The sequence below is a fragment of the Desmodus rotundus genome, chromosome 3 (assembly GCF_022682495.2).
Source record: "Desmodus rotundus isolate HL8 chromosome 3, HLdesRot8A.1, whole genome shotgun sequence".
Lineage (NCBI taxonomy): Eukaryota > Metazoa > Chordata > Mammalia > Chiroptera > Phyllostomidae > Desmodus > Desmodus rotundus.
In genome coordinates, this window is record NC_071389.1 from 201,889,041 (window position 1) to 201,908,526 (window position 19,486).

General features: G+C 58.5%; 2 protein-coding genes across 3 annotated transcripts; both read right to left on the reverse strand.

Moving 5' to 3' along the window:
- Positions 1 to 1,400: 1,400 nt before the first annotated feature.
- Positions 1,401 to 9,334, reverse strand: CPT1B (carnitine palmitoyltransferase 1B). 2 transcript variants are annotated; one of them, XM_045187262.2, is made up of 19 exons: positions 9,235 to 9,334; positions 8,659 to 8,818; positions 8,161 to 8,300; positions 7,695 to 7,872; positions 7,383 to 7,484; positions 7,062 to 7,199; positions 6,892 to 6,969; positions 5,936 to 6,043; positions 5,781 to 5,865; positions 4,966 to 5,161; positions 4,518 to 4,703; positions 4,328 to 4,433; positions 4,122 to 4,238; positions 3,700 to 3,864; positions 3,486 to 3,620; positions 3,239 to 3,391; positions 2,613 to 2,726; positions 2,071 to 2,163; positions 1,401 to 1,933 (listed from the first exon to the last, which is right to left on the reverse strand). In XM_045187262.2, the coding sequence occupies exons 2-19, from the start codon at positions 8,797 to 8,799 to the stop codon at positions 1,850 to 1,852; spliced, it is 2,319 nt and encodes a 772-aa protein (XP_045043197.1). In that variant the 5' UTR covers positions 8,800 to 8,818; positions 9,235 to 9,334; the 3' UTR covers positions 1,401 to 1,849. The 2 variants fall into 2 exon arrangements, with proteins under 2 accessions (XP_045043197.1, XP_024435080.1); XM_024579312.4 differs by having other exon boundaries at positions 8,977 to 9,306.
- A 546-nt stretch (positions 9,335 to 9,880) lies between these two features.
- Positions 9,881 to 13,088, reverse strand: CHKB (choline kinase beta). The gene is made up of 11 exons (XM_053919856.2): positions 12,631 to 13,088; positions 12,424 to 12,532; positions 12,078 to 12,191; positions 11,796 to 11,929; positions 11,448 to 11,543; positions 11,246 to 11,304; positions 11,080 to 11,161; positions 10,866 to 10,974; positions 10,639 to 10,742; positions 10,325 to 10,406; positions 9,881 to 10,162 (listed from the first exon to the last, which is right to left on the reverse strand). The coding sequence occupies exons 1-11, from the start codon at positions 12,852 to 12,854 to the stop codon at positions 10,088 to 10,090; spliced, it is 1,188 nt and encodes a 395-aa protein (XP_053775831.1). The 5' UTR covers positions 12,855 to 13,088; the 3' UTR covers positions 9,881 to 10,087.
- Between the last annotated feature and the right edge of the window lie 6,398 nt (positions 13,089 to 19,486).

Genomic DNA, 19,486 nt, shown 5'->3' on the forward strand with positions numbered 1-19,486 from the left:
CCCTGTTTGTGCACGATGGTTTCTCTTTGGCTGAATTTCAACATTAATTAAAAGCCAGTTGAGCCCTGGCTGGTGTGGCTCAGAGGATTGAGCGCCGGCCTATGAACCACAGGGTCACAGGTTCAATTCCCAATCAGGGCACATGCCTGGGTTGTGGGCCAGGTCCCCAGTAAGGGGCACACACAGGCAAGCACATGCTGATGTTTCTCTTTCTTCCTCCCTTCCCCTCTCTGAAAATACATAAATAAAATCTTTAGAAGACTAAAAAGGCAGCTGATAAAAACTCTGCTCCCTGCTCTCCCAGAGCTGGGCAAACTGATGTGCCCAGAAGACCCCCACACGGACACTCTCCCAGGCAGGCCATGCAGGCCCCCCGAGAAGTCGGTGAAGATGGTCTCGAAAGCCCAGGAAAGCTGACGTGGAACCTAACGTTTTGTGAGTGTAGATGTGCTTTTATAAGCCTCTCACAGAGACTCAAAAGAGGTTAAGCGCCTTTGCCCTGGGGTCCTTCCATGTGCTTTCGGGGTTTAACTACCTTTAAAGCTGTATCAGGAGCCTAGATCTCACTAGCTTTAGTATTTTCAGGAATCTGTGAATATTTCTTATAGACATGTCAAAGTCAATACTGAAATATCTCATTTAGTCACTCAGTCACCCAGAGTCAAAATGTGGACTGTTTTCGTTGCCTTCCTGTCAGGGTGGTCGCACCCACCTGGGACCTTCTCAGCTCCTCGGTTTGAGTCCCGTCGCCTCTCCCAACTCTGCTGCTGCTGTGCCTCTGGCAGGTCTCTATCCTCCCTGTCCTGGCTGCACCCTACTTGCTCCCAACACCCAGGTTAGCTGACAGATCTCATCACAATTTAGGACAGACTGTCACCTCTGCTCAAACCCTAGCCTTACCCCATCATTCAGAGAAGTCAGAGTCCGCCCCCAGACTCCGGCCACCCACTCCACCCACCCGCGCCTGCTCTTCCCCTCCCCGACTCCACGCCAGCCACAGGCCTCCAGTCTGTCCCTCACTGAAGCAGGCACTGCCTGCCTGGGAGCTCTGGCTCTTGCTGTCACCTACAGAGCGCTGAGGTCCAGAGTCGCTCAAGCCTGCAGCACTGGTAACGGAGTGCCTACTTGCACTTTCTGTGACAATTATTTTTTGCTTACTTTTAGTGTTATTTTAGTAGAGAAGCTGACCTGAGGAAAGCAGCACATGTTGCTCCAGACTACCCCGTGTGCCCTTCATGGACATGACAACCCGACATCAGCCTCAGTCCAGCTGCAGCACTGGAGCAGGCCCCGCAGGGCTGTGCTTGCATGCAGAGGGCTGCAGAGGGTGCACAGATGCGCAGAGGAGGCAGGTGGCCCCGCTCCCCAGCAGACAAACACAAGTGACCCTAGAGAACGGGTGAAGGTTCCGAAGCAAGAATTTATTCCAAACACACATACTGGGTGTGGAGAGTGACCTCAGGAGAGACACATTTTAAAGCAGGTCACAACCTCTCGTCTCCCAGCCCCAGCCCTGCCATTGCCACCTCTCTGGCCTGTGCTGGGGCAGGGGTGAGGGATCTCCTAGTTCCCAAACAAAACATAGGAATCTAAGGGCTAAGAGAGAATTATACAGCCTTATGTTTATTAGTATCTAACAAGAAAAAAAAAATCAAAATTCCCTCCCTGCTCCAACCCCACCTCTACCAGGTGGGCCTCAGGGAACAGCCTTGGCCCGGGGAGCACCTGCTACCAGTGTTGTCCTTGGAGCCTGGGCACCTGTGCATGGCCACCCTGGTGCCTGCGAGCTGACCACAGGCCCATTCCTCCACATGTGGGGACGGAAGGGCAGCTGGCCTTTCTCCAGCCCTCAGCTGTCAACCTTGAGAACTTGGAAAAGATCAGCGATGTCCAGCAGAGCTTGACGGATGTGGTTCCCAAAGCGCTGGGCATTCTGTGGAAGCCAAAAGCTCAGGCCAACGTCCAGGCGAGCCCCTGTCCCTCTGTCCCCACAAATGAGGACCCTTCCCTAGCCAGATGGGGCCCAGCTGGCGCCCCCTCCTCAGGTCGGAGCAGGAGCAGGGGACTCACCGTCTCTGAGCTGGAGAACTTGCTGGAGACGTGGAAGAAGATGGTGTTCTCACCTGCGATCATGTAGGAGACCCCGTAGCCATCATCCGCCACCTGAGAGCAAGCAGCACGAGGTGGGAAGCAGAGGTAAACCAACCCTCGAAGATCCAAAGCCAAGCTGATGCCCCAAGAGATTCCCAGGAAGGGCCCCACCCCCAGGAAACAGTGTGAAACCATACAACTTTGTCCTCCTCCCCTCGTTCACCAGGGATCCAGGACCTCAGGCTCCCCTCAAGGAGCCTCATCCCAGGGGTGTCTCTAGAACCCTGATGAATGAGCCCATGTGAGTGTCCTGGGGGAGAGCTGCACACTGCAGAGGGGACGCCAGTCCTGAGCACCATCATGCTCAGCAGGGTGCTGGCGCAGGTGGGGTCCCACACAGAGCAGGTCTAAGGCTGTGCTCTAGCCTCTGGTCTGACCTTGAGGTCCTGCCCTCTCCACTGAAACACCCCCCCCACCCCCGCTCCTGTTCCATGCACACGTTCCCCTTCAAGGGCACTTACGGGGCCAAAGCCACCGCCAGCAGCCAGATGATTGGGGTACTTGTTTGGGTCAAACATGCGGATCTGGAATTGAGCGGTCTGGCTGGTAGAGAGGCGCCAGGGCTCTGACAGCACCTGCAAGAGGGACACTGCAGCGGTCACACGCCATGCACTCAGTGCACACCTGCTGACAGGTGGTACCTGAGCACCCTCAAGAGCCAGGCATTGTTCTGGCTGAGGATGCAGGAGGAACACAGTGTAGGGCCTTGCTGACCGCTGCCCCTGGTGCCCCTCGTCTGTTCTCACCATCATAGCATCTGCACAACCCCTCGATCATGTGTGGAGGCCAACTGGCTGGCTGCCCCTCTGGCCTCCTCTCCTCCACCCCCTTCCTCCATTGGCTCCACCCCTCCCCCTCCTCTCCTCCTGCTGCCCCCTCCAGGAGTGCCGCCGCCACCTGCCACATCACGTGTTTGTCTGTCTGCCCTGCTCACAGGAACACCAACTCCGCGCTCAGCACCAGGACGATGGGCCCAGGAGGAGTGTGGATGGGGCGCCTGCCCCAGCCCTCTGGTCAGACAGAAAAACGCTGAGACCCAAGAGACGAGGTCATGGGGACAGAAGACACAGCCACCCACAACACTGACCTCCGCCAGGAAAGGGGAGCTGACCCCCAGGTACTTGGAGACCACGTAAAGGCAGAAGAGGTGCCTGTCGATGCCAGCACCCGTCATGGCCAGGCGGTACATGCTCTGGTGCTTCTCAGAGGCTTTCCGGAAGAGTTTCTGAAGGTCTGCTCTCTGGGGAGCAGGAGTGGAGCAGTGAGGAGCAGCCCCAACCCCCAAGGGAGCAGGAGTGGAGGGCTGCCTCACCGTGTGGCCATGGGGGGCTCACCGTGTGGGACCCCTGAACCATGGCCCGGACGAAGGCTGTGGACTCGCTGGTACAGGAACGTACAGTCTCAGTCCGTCCTTCCCGGAAGAGTCTCGTCATTGAGGCTTCATAGGTCAAGCAGAACTTGCCCCTGTCCTGGGAAACACAGACGTGTGAACTTGGCAGGTGGACACCAGGGTCACCCTGCACCCGGGGCACCCTGCGGGGTTCCTACCCGGAAGTGCGCCAACTGCAGAGCGATCTGCACGAAGCCGTCGGGGCTGGTCCGGCACTTCTTGATGAGACCTTTGCCGAAGGGCAAGAACTGGAAGCAGTACAGCTCCACGTCGTCTGCCAGCGCCTTGGCTACCTGGTAGGAGCTCTCGATGGCCGCCTGGCACTGCAGAGACATGGGAAGGACCCAGGGGCTGGGCCGGGCTGTCTCAGGGCTTCAACACCTCCAGCGGTGGAGGCACTGATGCTTGCCCCAGGGACAGAGGCTCCCCTCAGTGTCTCTACCCACCAGCTTGTTCACAAGTTCCCTCACCCCGGGGCCACACCCCTGTGGGCAGGGCTGGACGGAGGGGAGGAGGCAGCAGGGCATCCAGGTACTTGTCACTCTCCCAGACTATCCCTGCCCCTTCCCGGCCTGCGCACCCTCTCAGGAATGTCCCACTGCAGCCGCTGAGGAGGTGGCAGCATGGGGTTCAGCTCGCCCAGGCAATGCCCCGTCTCCGTGTAGCCCAAGTGGAAGATGTCCATGCCCAGGACAAACTGCAGGGAGAAGGCCAGGCTGAGAGGCTGTACTTGTCCCCTGCTCTGTCCCCCACATCCTGCCCGCAGGACTATTCTGGCCCTGTTACCTCCCAGAGGTGCCCTATGATAGGGGCGTCTGCCCACGAGTGCTCTGTGTTGAGGCCCAGCTGGCCATTCTTGAAGGCGACGAGAGTGAAGGACTTGTCAAACCACCTGCCGGGACAGGAGACAGTGATGACGGAAGGCAGGTGGGGAACCAGGCGGGGCGGCGCTGGCCCAGGCAGGGCAGCGCGGTACCTGTTGTAGCAGTTGCCGTGCAGCAGGGCCTTGCCGTACAGGCTGAGGCTGGCCTCGTCCCCGGGGTCGTAGCCATGAGACTCCTCGTCCAAGGCAATGAAGAAAGCGGCGCGCTCAATGGCATCGAGAGCGGCCCTGTTCTTGCCGGAGCTGAAGAAGGTCTGGCGCGCTTGTGCCCACTCCACTCTGGGGTGTGAGGGCAGGGTGAGTGCAGGCCACTCGGCCATGGACGAGGGCACCACCCTGGGCCTGGCAGGGCCTGCAGCTGCGGCAGATAGAGTCCCTGCCTTCTGCACACCTCAGTTAGAGGTGACGGCAGCCACTTCACTGCCATTGCCATCAGTGCCCCTCACTGCCACGGGGCCCAGTGAGGACGGACACTGTGCCGGAGACACCTCACCCCCAGGGACCCGAACGGCAGCCAGGATGGCCCCACCCGCAAGGGTACCTTCCTCCCGCAGTGAGGGCCGCCAGCTTCTCCTCCCCGGGCTGGGCTGGGGATGGGTCGTCCAGGATCCTCTGGAACTGCAGCTCTAGCTCCCGAGGCTGCAGCAGGCGAGAGCCGTCGTAGAGCCACACCTTGAAGAAGCGGCCTTTGTGGTAGACGGCCACGTGCCTGCTTTCGGCGAGGTGCTGCAGTACATCTGTGATGGAGGCCAGCGTGCAGGCTGAGGCAGGAGGGCGGAGGGCAGGGGGTACCTCCCTTCCTGACGCCACCCTGGCCTGGGGCCCCCAGCCACAGGATCTCTGGGTGACTCCCATGGCCCCTGCTCAGCCAGGCCTCCACCTGGGCTTCCTTCCCGGGGCGGAATTGCCCGCAGGGAGCTTCCGTACCTCTCGGTTATGCCAACAACGTCCCAGGAGGCATTTCATAAAGGAGGAAACCAGAACTCGGGGAAAGGATACAGACTGTCTATGTCTGCAACGCAGGCTGCTCCTCTGTCCCTGCCCACCCCCTGGCAAGCCTGCCTTCCTCTAGGAGGGGCAGCTGCACTCTCTCCTGTGGGTGCTCCTTACTCAGGGGACACCAGCCCTGCACGACAGCCACTGCAGCAGGGACTCAGGGTCCCAGCACCAGCACCGCATCTGCTCACAGCAGGTGTCTAGTGTTGGTCAGAAGCTGGCTATCAGACTGTTACGTACCCCAAAACAGTGAGGACACTAGGTGATGTAGAGGCAGTAGGCACCTGCCGTGGCGGGCCCACAGCTGGGAGCAAGGGGGCTCTGGTCCCGTCAGCCCCGCCCCGGGTGCTGCAGCTGTACCTGTCTCCTTGCCGGGGATCCGAGTGGTGTTGAACATCCTCTCCATCTGGTAGGAGCACATGGGCACGATGCCCAGCGCCATCACCTGGGAGGGAGGCACAGCAAGGCTAAGACAGGGCCTCCTCTCCCTTCAGCCCTCACCCAGCACCACTCACAGGCTTGATGTCCTCCCGGTCCAGTTTGCGGCGGTAGGTGATCATGGCGTGAACAGCGTTTCCCAAGCGGGCAGCCTGCACATTCGTGTTCCTGATGAGCACAAAGTCCTACAAGACAGAGCCGAGGCCGCAAGGCAGCTATGACCGGTGCACAGTGTCACCTGGTCTCCCTGCTCACGGCCTGAGGGGTCTTGTCCCTTGCCTCCTGTCCATCCCACACTGAGGTTGGATGCCAAAGGTGAAATGCCCAACTGACCACGTCGTCCCTCCTCGGCCCCAGCTCTCATTTCAACTGCTTTTCCATAATCTGTTTGGTTATGTTTTATTAATTTTGCTTTGAGGAAGGGGTTCCCACCACTAGAGAAACTGCTTAAAATCTCAGGTACAAATGAGTTGTGTGGGTTTCTGGGAGGACAGGCTTGGGGAGGAAGGGGATCCATCCAGCAACTCAGGGCACTCTCTGGACAGCGGAAGAACACTGTGCAGCCCGCGGCTGGGGCGGGAGAGCACCAGGCGCACAGTGGAGGGAGACAGTGGTCTCCCGGGTGCTAAGAGAAGGAGCTCTGGACCCACAGAGTGACATGGAGGAAGGCCTGTCTAAGGAAGTTCCCCAGTGATGGCTTCAGGAAGGCTAAGGGCCCATGGCCAGGAGGCCTCTGAAGGAACTGAGGGAGGAAGTGGTGGCAAAGGGAGCCCCAGGGGCCCTGAGAGTGACCGCATCAGGCTGTGAGGCTGCTGGATTCTGGACCCTCAGTATCCCCATCACCCCTATGCTGCTTCCTGACCATTCTCCCAGGACCTCCCCTACCCCCCCTCCCTCGGGCCTCACTCCAGAGTTCCCCTTTGCCTGTGGAAACCACCACCAGGGCTCTGGGATGTCCTCCAGGCCCTCTGCCCAGAGACCTGCAGCTGGGGATAGAGCTGACCACACAGTGCCACGTTGCTCTATCTCTTACCGTGACGTAATAGTTGCTATTCACCATGATGGGAGTCCTGCCTCGAAGGTAGATGTACTCTTCCCACCAGTCACTCACCTGTGGGAGGGTGGGAGCTTAGGGCTGCAGGGAGGGCAGGGTGGCTGCAGCCAGGACATGAAGTGGGGGGAGGGAAGTCTGGGGGAACTCACGTAGTTAGTTGCCCACCATGACTTGAGTACCAGGTACTTCTGCAGCCTGGGGGCAGTCCTGTCCTGGAACTCCTTGGCCAGCGTCTCCATGCGGTTATACTGCTTGTCATCCAGCAAGGGCCGCACAGACTCCAGGTACTATCCAGCCAGGTTCCCGTCAGCATGGGGGTCAGACAGCAATGGCTGTCTCTGTCCCACCCCTATGCTGCCCCCAGCCCCACTGCTCTCAAATCCACTCTTTGAACGGGAGGGCCCCTCACGTTTGTTCAAGTCCTGATTCCAGTCTACCCTGCCCAGCAGGATGCCCGACCCAGGCCTCACCCGCTGAATTGTGGCTGGCACGCTGGGCACGGGAAGCTTAGGCAGGGACGTCTGGAAGCTGTACAGCATGGGCCGCCCACTGGACAGAAGGCGGACACACATCTGGGGGTGCAGAGCAGATAGTGTTGGGCTGGGAAGCAGGGAAGAGAATGGGAACAAACCAGGGAACACTGAGGAGCTGGGCCCCGAGTTCTCAGAACCAGGACATGCCCATGCACCAGGCACCAGTGCCTCCTGCCTGTCCCCTCCAGCTCAGGACCCCCAGTGAGGCCCGGGGTCTCAAACCGGATCCCTCCACCAGCTTCTGCTCACAGCCCAGGCTTTGGTGAAGCGGCTAGTCTGGCCGTGCATCTCAAACATCCAGCCGTGGTAGGAAAGCAGCAGCTTCAGGGTTTGGCGGAAGAAGAAGATGCCCGTCATCCAGACCCCCGTGGAGAAGACAGCCATGCTGACCAGTGCCCGTGTCTGGGGGGTTTGGTAGGGGCCATATCTGTCAGAGAAGGGGAGAGGGCTGCAGGTGCCCAGTGGAGCAGCCTCAGGGAAATTCTGACCCTGCGCTCTCCATGCGGGAGGTGCCCCATCTCAGTGGAGGCACTGAAGGAGGAGGACAGCCCTGGGTACCTTCACAACTACACACACGGATCGACGTGGGACTCGATGATGGTGGCCCGGGGTGGGGGGACTGCCCCACGACCTCTAATGGCTATCCTGTGTCTGCCCAGCTCAGGAATCCTGGCTTCGGAGCCCACCCAACCTCTTCTGCAGCCCCGGTCCTCACCCCTGAGGAAGGTGTCTCTGGATGTAACAGACCAGCCCCTTGGAAATGTCCAAGTTGCAGTAGGAAGAACCCACTGTTGTCATGACGACAACCAGCCAGCTGGTAGGGCTGCCAGGATACACACCCCTGAGGATGCCATTCTGTAGGGCAGAAACAGGTCAAGGGGACATGTGTCAGGCCCTGGCTTTTGCCTGGAAGACTTTCTCCTTTGTTCCCCTGCTGTGTCCTTACTCCTCATCTTCCTCTCCTCCTCAGTCCCACCCCTGCAGCACCCAGCTGCTCAGTACCCACTGCCACTTCTTGCACACCTGTCTCCCCTCCACCACCCCTCTGGTTCCTGCACTGCTAGAGCCTATTCCCCAGCAGAACTGCCAGCCAAGGTGGAGGTGGAGCACCTGGACAATGGAGCAGCTCATGACACCTGGCCTCTGCCTCTAGAAGGCTCTATTCTGCTGCACCTGCTAGCAGGAAGAGGCCAGGGGAACCACCTGCACCCACCTTCATGCGAATCAGGCGTTTCTTCCAGGAGTTGATTCCAGACAGATAGATATGTTTCAGGGCCTCCCGACTGAGTCGAAAGTCAACTCCGTCGGGGGTCACGGTGAACTGGAAGGCCACAGCCTGGTGCGCTTCCGCCATCCTGGTGGTTGGTCGGCACCTGGAAGGGGGGAGGGAGGGTGTTTTGGCGGGCTCAGGCCTGCCCCACCCCCATCAAGGCCCTACCCGCGGCCCGCCCCCGCCCCCTCTCTGTTAGCAGCCGCACCGCCACCACCCCAGGCCCACCGCCACCCAGGCCCCAGCCCATTGGCCGCGAACCCTTGCGCCTGCGTTCAGGGTAGGACCCGCCACAGTGGTGCAGGGCTCAGGTTGGGGGTGGGTTCAAGGCCTTGAAAACTTCAGGATCCCAGAGGGCAGTGAAGGTCGGTGTCGGGAGGTGCCCCAGGAAGCCTTGTTGTCCGGAGCGAGGCGCGTTCGGGTGCCCCCAGCCCAGACCACACGGGGCCTCGCGCGTCCTCGCCCACGCACGGTGCCCTGAGCCTGGCAGGGCCCTGTGTTACTCCCCACTCCACTCACAGCACAGCTCGGGCTCACTCCTGTCTGCGTGTGGGGCCAGTCAGTCTGGCCCGTGTCCCCACGTCCTTCAGGCTGGCTTACCCGCACCCCCCCCACGCCCCGCCCTCATTGGGAACTTGACACCAACTCCCAAATTTGGGCTGTGAAAACTCGGTGCAGCCATCAGACCCCCTCCCTTCCACAGCTGAACTCAAGGTGTGGTGAACACTGCTCAAAGGTCTGGGAAACAGGGGGGAGTGGAGGGTGGGGGGTGGGTGTGGGGTAAAGGGTCTCACGTGAGGATGGCGGCTTAGAGCTAAAAATAGTCGAATGTAGGGAAAAGGTCAACTGTGTCAGCTGTGCTTGTCCCCTGATCTCCAGAGGCAGGGTTGGGCAGCCCCACCCAGGGCGCTCTTTGCACCCTCATTGCTCCCCAGGCCCCTATGCAGTTCCTTGAGCATTGGTCACTTCCAAGCTGGATCCAGGGAGGGCAGAGGGAAGGGGCGTCCCACTGGCAGGATGGACCCTTAACTTTCAAGCCCAGAGCACTGAACAGCCGTGCTTTTCAGGAGGGGAAACTGAGGCTCAGGGCAGTGGTTACTCTGTCAATCTCAGTGAGTCCTCGGCTGGTACTTTCTGCTGAACTGAGCATGACTAGGACAGGGTGTGAAGGAAGAAGCTCATTTATTGTTTCAAGGTGCATAGCCCAGGTTCCTGCCCGTGGGGGCCTGCTCAAACTGGCGGAGAGGTCAGCCACCTCAACCCACTGCCCAGGGGGCTCAGCCCAGTCCGCAGGGCCTCTTGCTCTTGGCCCCTCCCTCCAAGGTCCTGCCCCGGAGGCTCTGGGAACATCCAAGGAGCTGGGGGTGGAGAGTCAGGATTGGGGGTGGAGGCTGGTCAGCTGCCCCTTCTGCTGGAAGTACAACTGGAACCGAGACTGGGCATACTCCTGGGGAGGAGACCACCCCACATACTGGTGAGCAGGCCTGGGACGAGCACCCACAGCCCCCCAGTGTGCCCACAGCATCCCAGGACTGCCCAGGGCTCCTGGAGGCCCAGAGGCCCCTGCTGCTCTCCCTCCCCCACCTACCTCACCGCCTCGGTTACTCACCAGGTAACCAAATTCTATGGTGGACATAGATGCCTGCAGGGTGGACCAGAGACCCCAAAAGAAATGGGATGCCAGAGCGTACCTGAGGGTGGGGGAAGCAGGGGGATGGGGGCACATCTGGCCTTGACTGGATCCCAGAACTCTAACTTCTCCCCTACCACCCTAACCCACACCCTGCGCCCACTCCTCTGCCAGCCTCAACCGCACCCTTGTGCTCCCCACCCGCACTCGGTGCTGGCGCACTGGCACTGGTCTGCTGCTTCCCCCACTCCCTCCCCCTGCCCTGCTCTACTCTGCCGCCCCATGAACCTCACCAATTAGCCTCTACCAGCAAATCTTCTTCCAGTTTCTTCTGCTCCTCTTGGGAGACAGTCTCACCTTTCTTTACCTCTGCCAGGTAATGGCGAATAAAATGAAGCTAGGACCAACAGACCAGAGTCAGGAAATGGGGACAGTGGAGCACTTCCCAGTGAGCACCCTTTCCCACTGTTCCATCCCGGCTCCACCTTCCTCCCTGCTCACAGGCCTCCGGCCCCCATACCTGCTGTCCCCGGGTAGGGTAGTCTGCGGGTTGTGCTTTGTAGAAAGGCCACTCCTCGTGAGTGTAATCATAAACCCACTCACAAAAATGGTTCCCAATGTCAAAACCCCTGGGGGAACAAGGCGGACACTCAGTCCCCAAGTCCCCCGGGTGGCTGGGAGGCAGAGGTGGAGGCCTGGTCTGCTTCCCAGGGCAGGGGGGCCACAGGCCTCACCTGTAGTTGTAGCTGCTGTACTCGAAGTCAACCAACATGATGCTGTCAGCGTTTTCTGGCTCTGAGAGCAACAAGATGTTCCCTAGGGGAATGCGGTGGGTTCTGGTCACCCAGGGCCCCCTGGTCCCTTCACCTTAGGTTGGAAGGCTCATGTGACTTCTCCTACCTTCCTGGATGTCATTGTGGCAGAAGACCACTGGCGAAGGGGTAGAGTCCAACAACTTCCTGCAGGGGACAGGGGCGTGTGTCTGGGCAGGAGTGACCGGAGGAGGGCCAGAGCCACCCTCGTGGGCCCTCAGCAAACTCTGGGGAGGATGCACCTCCTGTGCTCTTCCGCCCTCTCCCTGTACTGTCCTGCCTGCCCTCACCTGAGGTTGCCCATCTCCTCCTTGAGGCTGTACATCTCCAGCAGGTTCACTTGGGGGCGGCCGGTGGGGGGCAGGTCCAGGATCTGCTTTAGGTACCTGAGATCCAAAGAATAGCATGCGCGTGCTCTGCACTCCACTCTCCCTCTCCACCCCTGGGCCGCTGTCCCCCCTGTTCTCCTGTCACTGCACCACCTGTCTGGCGGACGTTTGGAAGCCTGTTCTGTGAGAGACTGTGCTAGACCCTGGGACGTCTGAGCCACTCAACCCACTGCCACAGGCCAGGGCAGTGGGTGCCAGCATGAGGGCTCAGCCCAGGGGTGCAGAGCCCTGCAGAGGCCCCCGACTCACCTCTCCATGGTCCCAAACAGCCAGCGGGGCTCCTTGGTGAAAGGCATCTCCATGCCGTGGAACCGGGCCATCTTCGTGGCGATGGCCGCTGACAACACAGGCTCTCGAAGGTCTCCCGTTTTCAGTGGCCGGCTCTGCACCCAGGAACCCCTCAGGGTGGTGAGCAGGCTGGGGCAGGAGCGGGGAGGGTTGGGGTCGCGGGGAGAGGTCGGGGTCTCCGGTCAGGGCGTGAGGGCTGACACTGGGCGGGGGAAAGGGGCTGAGGAAAGAGGTGCCTCGTACTGGGATGTACTGTTCCAGTCGGCCCTCTGGAAAGACTCCATAGAGCTGGGGTCCCAGAGACCGCTCCGCAAGGATGGCGAACATCACACTTTCCAGGACCAAGGAGTCCACACCCTGAAGGAGGATGACAGCAAGGGACAGGAGTCGTGTGCAAAGCAGCGAGGACGCACAGAGGGTCTGCGTCCTGCTCCCGCACCGCTGGGGCTCCTTCTGTCGCCAGGAGGCTCCACAACGCAGGCTGAAGCATATAACGGGCACGCCTCAGCCCCTGAGCCTCGGCGCCTCGTCCTCCGCGGGGTTGTACCACCTGCCAGGCTTCGGTGGGAAGCCCTCCCTGCGTCCTCACCTGCAGGATGGCCCCATACAGCCGCAGCAGCACCTCCCGGGGCTCCTCGCCAACGCTGGGCAGGTGGTCCGGCAGCGCGCAGCGGAAGAGCAGGTTGCTGAGGCCCCCGCTGCAGAGCACACCGCTGTCTCAGCCTCCCGCGGGTTCCCCGCCCCGGCCCGTCCTTCCCGCCCCGCACGTCGGAAGGGATGACCCCTGACCTCCCACCTCACGGGGTCAACCCTCAGCTCCTCTGGCCGGACTCGGCGCCAGGCACCGCCCAGGTACTCTCGGCACCAGTGGTAGGCTCGGCGCTCGGCCTCACGCGACTGCGCCGAGCCGCGCCGCCGGTTAGGGACCGCGTCCGGGCACTTAGCCTGTCGCAAGCTGTCCTTGGCCAGACGGCCGCCGACAGTCCCACCTCCGACTGCATCAGTGCCTTCGGCCGCCATGGCTCGGGCTCGCCGGGGCCCAACGCCCAGCAAGCTCAGCCCACTTCGGGCGGGCCCGGCTGCGCTCGGCTCTACTTCCGGCCCGCCCGCGCTACTCTGGTCGGACTCGGGTCTCTCCGGGTCTGTCCGGCTCTCTGCGGCGCCACTCGGCCCAGTCCGTGACGCTGAGCCGGAGCCCTTTCCGAGGGCCGAATTTCAAGTGTCTCCGCTGTGCCCCGCCCCTACTCGCTCGCCCTGTGGACGGGGCCGCTGGAAAGACAGGAAGTGGTGTGCGCCAATCAGAAGCGTCGTGAGCGTCAGGGCACGCTGCCTGCGGCGGGTCACGCTGGCCAGTCACGTGGGGCAAGGTGGTGCGTCTCGGGATCGCGCAGTCTAGTGCGCTCGGGGCGCGGCGGCGGGTTTGACCTAAGGGCAGGTACCGCTGGGAAGCCGAGCGGACTCCGGGTGCGGAGCGGCCGGCGCCGTGCGGGCGGTGGCGGCAGTGGCAACCCCTCGCGGTGCCGATCGGCAAGAAGAGAGCCATCGTGTGAGTGTGACCCGTCCCGAACGTGGGTCACACTTGGGGGAGGCGGAGAGTGTGTGGTGCCTGGTAGGTGCCGTATAAACGCTGGATGTGAATGAAACATTGGGACCCTTGGGACAATTCCAATGGCGCCAAGTGCCTTAAATTCCCAATCGCTACAGGGCCCCGTGTCAGAGGAAGCGCACCTCTGAGAGGAGGTTCTTGTACTGCTTGCAACTACCTTTCTTGTCTCCAGATGTAGAACCCGGTACAAAATCAAACCCAGGAGGAAAAGGCTCGCACCTGGGGCTGCGTCACGTCCCCTTGCCTCCTTGGCCTCCCCTGCTGTCCCCGGCTTCAGGGGCAGCCCCAGGGAGCGGTAACAGGCCTGTTGGACCGTGGAGTTTTAGGGGGGGAGATGAGAGTGGTTTGATTTGAATAATCAGGAAGAAATCAAGGGTTGGTGATCAGAAGGCAAAGGTCAGTTGCTGCCGGGGAAAACCGCGATAAACCTCGCTGTGTTTGAATCTGAGCCAGTCCTGAGACCTGGAGCTCACCGGTTGAAAGGGAGAAGGGTCCTACGATGTCTCCATAAGTATATTAAAAAATGTTCCTCCTCAGTTCTTCCCCAAAAGGACCTAGAGCCACTTAAAGTAACTACTTAAACTGATCTGCTTTGGAAAAAGGACGATCCAGACCTTTCAGGGGCTGTTAGGTACAGGATCTGAGCTGACGTGGTGTGGGGTACCTGAAGCATCGGGAGCCGCTGGTTCTGGGACAAGATGAAAAATGGAATCCTGGTGCCAGCCCTGCGGGTGCTTCTCTGGCCCCAGTGCACTCTTGGGTGGGCGACTGTGCCTCGCACAGGCATCGTTGCCCTGGGACCCTTGGCCTGTGTCCTAAGAACCCTGCTAAGAGTGGCACAGGGGCAGCCCTTGGAACGCCCCTCCGCACTCACCCCTCCAGGACGGTGAGTCAGAAGTGATGCTGCTTCCCAGGTGGGGTTGCAGATGTGGCGTCTCTCTGATAGACAAAGTGGTGGTCCCCAGTACACCCCCTCTCGTTCACCTAGACGGCCCCTGCAAAGTCCAGAGGGATTCAAGTGAAGGAAACAAGAGCAGTGCCACCTGCAGAGACATGACTGAAGAAACAGTGGTTCATACAGTGGAGTGTAATGCAACCTTTAAAAGGAACAAGGTAGATCTACAAACCCAGAAAGAATAGCCAGGGTATATTACTACCTTGAGAGAACGAGTCGTGGACAATAGGTATATGGGACAATCCTGTTTTTTATTAGAGAAAATTAAGTGTTCATATGTATACATGCCTGTGTGTGTCTGTGTAAGTATGTAGGTATAAAGAAGAATAGTGGAAAAATCAGAGTACAGTTCCTTTCAGTTTTTATTTTCTTAGAAATAAGTGTATTTCCCACTTTTCAATCTCACTGTTAGAGAAAAACAATTCAGAGCACGTGGCTGACTGGATATAGTGCTACTAGGTCATATATTCCTTAGACCTCTTGTGCGAGCTTTTAGTCTCTCCTTAGACGGTGTTTGGAGTCACTGAGTGTCCAGGAGTCTGCGACTCCCACGTTGAGAAAGGGAGGGAAAATGAATGTTCTAGGGACAGCTGGACAGATCACAACTTTGGGGAAAAGTAAGGCAGAGATAGAGGGGTTAATATGTCACAATTCAAAGATGCATCCACTCATTCATTCTTTTAGTTCAGTGATTTCCAACAAGAATTTTTAAAACATGCGATACCTGACTATTTAGTCAGGGGTACTGACCTCTTTTCCCTTAGACTGTCAAATAAAAAAATGACAACAGCCAATACAACAATAGCCATCTGGTGTTAATGAACCAAAGTTAAACTTACTTTTTGGTCATATCAGCAAAAAATACATATTTTTTTTGTTTGCTACAAAATTTTAATAATTAGTTTGTGTGTGCCATGAGATGAAAAAGGTTGAAAATCATGGATTTCATAGGCAATTTTTAATTTAGTATCTAGTGCACTTACTGGTGTGGTGAAAATTGTTTTCAATTTCAGTAGTAAAGAGTACATTTCCAAAAGCAGTTCACGTTTATATGGGAAGGGTAGACAAACACATTTGTCGTCTCGCTTTGTGGCTGTTTTAACTCCCCTGCCGCCTGTCACAGTATAGTCCACGGAGACCTCGATCATCCAGACATCACATAATGTGATGACATGCTAGCTGGACATGGTGCAGAAGGAAGTGACCAGTGCTCTGTCCGTGGTAAGACATTGCTCGTCGATGCATGTCAGATAAGCCCTCAGAAGTTCTGGAGTCTGCCCTGGCTGGTGTGGCTCAGTGGATTGAGTGCCAGCCTGCGAACCGAAAGGTCACTGGTTCGATTCCCAGTCAGGGCACATGCCTGGGGTGTAGTTGGGGGCCTGTGATAGGCAACTGATCACATATCAATGTTTCTCTCCCTTCCTTTCTCCATCCCTTCCCCTCTCTCAAAATAAATCAATAAAATCTTTTTTAAAAAAAGTTCTGGGGTCTGTCAGCAGTGAAGTCTTAAGGGGGCAAACCAGGGCGTCACCTCTAAGATACAGGCCAGTTACTGCACCTTGCATCCCTGTCACGAAGAAGGGGCATGGCACTGATGGACCTCTGGATTTTGGAGTCAACATGTACCACACTTGGGGTGGGAATGGGAATACTGTTGTGACCCAGTTATTGGCTGACTCGGAAGACTGCCAGTTTGAATGGGGCCTAGAGCAAAGGGCTGTGTTGCAGGTGGAGGATGGGTTCCCCCACCACTTGGCAGAACCAGTGGGTTGCAGTTGGGCTTACTTGGGGTAGATGGGGAGCCTGAGTGGCAGCTTTGGTGGGACCCAACAGGGGGTTTGTGATGTGCGCTCCTGGGGGTCAGTAGCAAGACCGTGCCTGGTGCAGTGCAGAGCTACGCACCAACTGAAAGCAGCTTCTGGCAGACTACTGTACCCAAGCAGAGACTAAGTGCCTGATTGTGGGACATTAAACGACCGTGTGATCGAATCTGCCTGTTCTGAGCTAGAAACCTGACCGACCACCAAGTCAATAGGTTGGGTAGGCTCAGTAGCATTCACTGCACAATGAAAACCAGTTGGACACAAGGTTGTCCAGAGGGCCATTTACAAGAAAGAACCCTAAGGTTTAGTTCACAGATGGGTTAGCTTGGTGTGTTGATAGGAGTTGAAAATGAGCCACCGCTGCGCTGAAGTCCCCTTCAGGGTGGGGTGGCTCTAAAAGAGTAATGAGGGACGTCCTCTGGGCAGAGCTTCAAGCAGTACACCTGGATGTGCCCCTTGCAGGGCGGGAGTGTAGACAGAGTAGGGGTGGGCTAAGGAAGGAATGCACATGGCGGGGGGGTCATGACGGATGTCTTGCTGTTGGTCAGGGAACTGGGAAGAGCAAGAGGGAATATTGGAGATGAGGAGGGCTGGGGAAGAAGGACCTGTGGGGGTGCTCACAAGTGCCGGGGTCTTGGTGCCTCATGTTGATGCCCACTGCAGAGGGTCGCTCAACAACAAAGCGGATAGACATCAGCCATCTTCTGTCCTTGGCTGCCCTGTGCTTGTGCAGTGGGCCTGTGAATGGAGCTGCAGGGTGGAGGGATGCCGGGTATGCCCACCAAAACAGGCTTTCTTATCAAGGCTGATGGAATGATCTCTGCTGCTGAATGTCTGGCCTGTTAGCAACCACACTCAGTGCTGAGCTCCTGATGTGGTACCATCTCTAGACAACTTGGTGACCGGTAGTTCACAGCAGATCCTTTCCACCCAGGGATTGGCACGTCTGATTGTGGGTTTGCCTCCCCTCTCCACAGCGTCTCAGAGGAGCATCACCCTGCAGGGTCTTGGACAATGTGCACTATACCAACATGGGATCGTGTGTGACATCACCTCATTTTACGGTGAAAGGGTTGTGTGTATGGGTTGCCACTGGATACAGTGCTGCTGTAACCTCCTGTGTTGTCCACAGACAGCCAGTCTGATAGGAAGATGGAATGACCTCTTGAACACTTAGCTAATCTTCCAGCTCTCGGACAGTGTCTAGCCACGGGTGCAGGGGCCGGGGGCCCTGAGTGACCAGAACCATGCATAAGCCTGTGCCGGGGGCTACACACATGCTATCTCGTGTGGTCCTCGTGGGGTCAGTGTCCAGAGGAAGAAACGGGTCCATAGGATTAGGTAACTTGTTCATGTTCAGAAACTTGATGGCCAGGTAAAGATGGGTACCACAGTTTCTCAGGCCCTAAGGCTGGCGACTTTCTCTCTGTGCTCTGGGGACACGTGGAAGACTTCACAGATACAGTGGGAGGTGGAGCCCCCCACTTCAGGACTTTTACGTTCCTGGGGTTGAATCGTCTGATAAAAGGAGGGGAGGGGAGAGGAGAATGAATCTGAGATGGGATTTAGGGATGGAAGGCTTCAAAGCTGGTGCAGTCCCAGGTGGAGGCGAATCCTGAGGCCTTTAGGGGAAAGGTCACCAGAGCCGAAAGAGCCAAAGGCTGTCCACTGATCCGAAGTTAAGGGCCTGACTGACCGGGGTGGTGAGGGGTCATTTACGTGATTGTTCAAGTCATCGGCTTGATGGCGAGACTCAGGATCACAAGAAAATCTGGGAAGTTGGGGTCACCCTCTGAATTCTGGGAAGAGATCTAGATAGAGTTCTGTGGGGATAGTCAGGAATGGCTAACGTGTCTAGACTCCTCAGAAACTGGGAGTGTTCTTAGTGATCTTAAAATCGGAAGGCCAGCGCGACGATGAGGACTTAATGCCCCAGACCTGCTGGAGCCCATAAGCTCTCTCATTCGTTCACTCACTCACTCATTCGTTCAGACATTTGCTCTGTGCCAGGCACTGCGGCTGATCGTGGAGGTTCCAGGCAGGTAAGTACTGTCTCTGCTCTCAGTCATTGGGGGGGGGGGGGCACACACTGATAAATGCCATTCTTAGAAAATCACTGTAATTGAGATGGAATACAGATTGTGTTGGGGGCACAACACAGGGTGCGATCTGCCCTGGCTGTTCCCTCTGGGCTGGCGTGGTGGCCACCGGAGAGTGGGCGGTGTTGCCCTTCCCAGCAGGCGAGAGCTCCTTCTGCCCCGGCGTCCAGGCAGTCACCACTCGAGTACCTCACCCTTCCCTTTTCACAGAAACGATTTAGACAAAGAAATGTTAAGGCTCGTGAACTCCATTGAGGGGGGGAAAAAGGGAATTTTCACAGTTCCACTCTTGTTGGAACCCCCGCTTCCTGCTTTAGCTAAATCTCCGAAAAGCCTGCCCAGCCTGTCTTTCTCAGCCGTCCTCCTGGCCCTGGTGGGCCTTCCCCTACCCCTGCGCCGGTCGGCCCGCCCGAGCCCAGCTCCTGAGCGGGACTGCAGACATCACTGGCCTCACACAGCTCGTGTCCTGAATGGTGCCAGTCACAGCTGCACCTGGAGAACATTCTCCATTGGAACGGGCACAGCCTCCCGCTGCAGCTTCACCCAGTGCCTGCCAGGACCTCTGTCCAGCCTGCGTGGTCCGCACTATGTCCCGACAGTCCAGTTTTAGCCCCGGGCACCATCCTGTTTGTGGTCCACTCCGCATCCCACAGCGGTCAGCATCCTCAGTAGAGGTCCCTGTCCTTCCCAGGTCAGCACCCAAGGGCGGACAGCTCCCGCGGCCCCGGTCAGCACTCAGGGGCGGACAGCTCCTGAGGCCGGGTGAAGCGCGCCCATGGCCGCCACATTGCCTCGCGCCAGGCCCGGGACCCCAGCTCCTCTGTTCTGGCTCCTTGAGACGTCGGTGCAGGTGCCGGGGCCGCCGCCCCCACGAGCCCTTGCCCCCAAACCCCAGTTCCCAGCGGTCTGCGAACCCAGACGGCTGCCTTTCCCCGACCGGCCCCGCTCAGGGTCCGCGTCGTGGGCCGCCCCCCGCCGCCAGTCCCCACGCGCAGAGCGTCCTGGACGCGAACCTAATCCCCCATCTCTGCCAACCCACTTCTCTCCTGCTCCCCGAAAACAACCCACGCACCTGCTCCTCCCCGGACCAGGGCCTCTCGACCCAGCCAACGTCCCCCCTCCAATCGGCCTCCCCGCCGCCACCCGCCCGCTCGCTGTCCCCTCCCCTG

Excerpts from the sequence above, each read along its gene's own strand:
- CPT1B (XM_045187262.2), bottom strand. The coding sequence starts at position 8,799 with ATGGCGGAAGCGCACCAGGCTGTGGCCTTCCAGTTCACCGTGACCCCC. Across the intron at positions 8,301-8,658 it reads AACGCCTGATTCGCATGAAG|AATGGCATCCTCAGGGGTGT; the intron begins GTGGGTGCAGGT and ends TCTGCCCTACAG. Across the intron at positions 4,239-4,327 it reads TCATAGGGCACCTCTGGGAG|TTTGTCCTGGGCATGGACAT; the intron begins GTAACAGGGCCA and ends TTCTCCCTGCAG.
- CHKB (XM_053919856.2), bottom strand. The coding sequence starts at position 12,854 with ATGGCGGCCGAAGGCACTGATGCAGTCGGAGGTGGGACTGTCGGCGGC. Across the intron at positions 11,162-11,245 it reads CCACAATGACATCCAGGAAG|GGAACATCTTGTTGCTCTCA; the intron begins GTAGGAGAAGTC and ends GCATTCCCCTAG. Across the intron at positions 10,163-10,324 it reads CCATAGAATTTGGTTACCTG|GAGTATGCCCAGTCTCGGTT; the intron begins GTGAGTAACCGA and ends TCTCCTCCCCAG.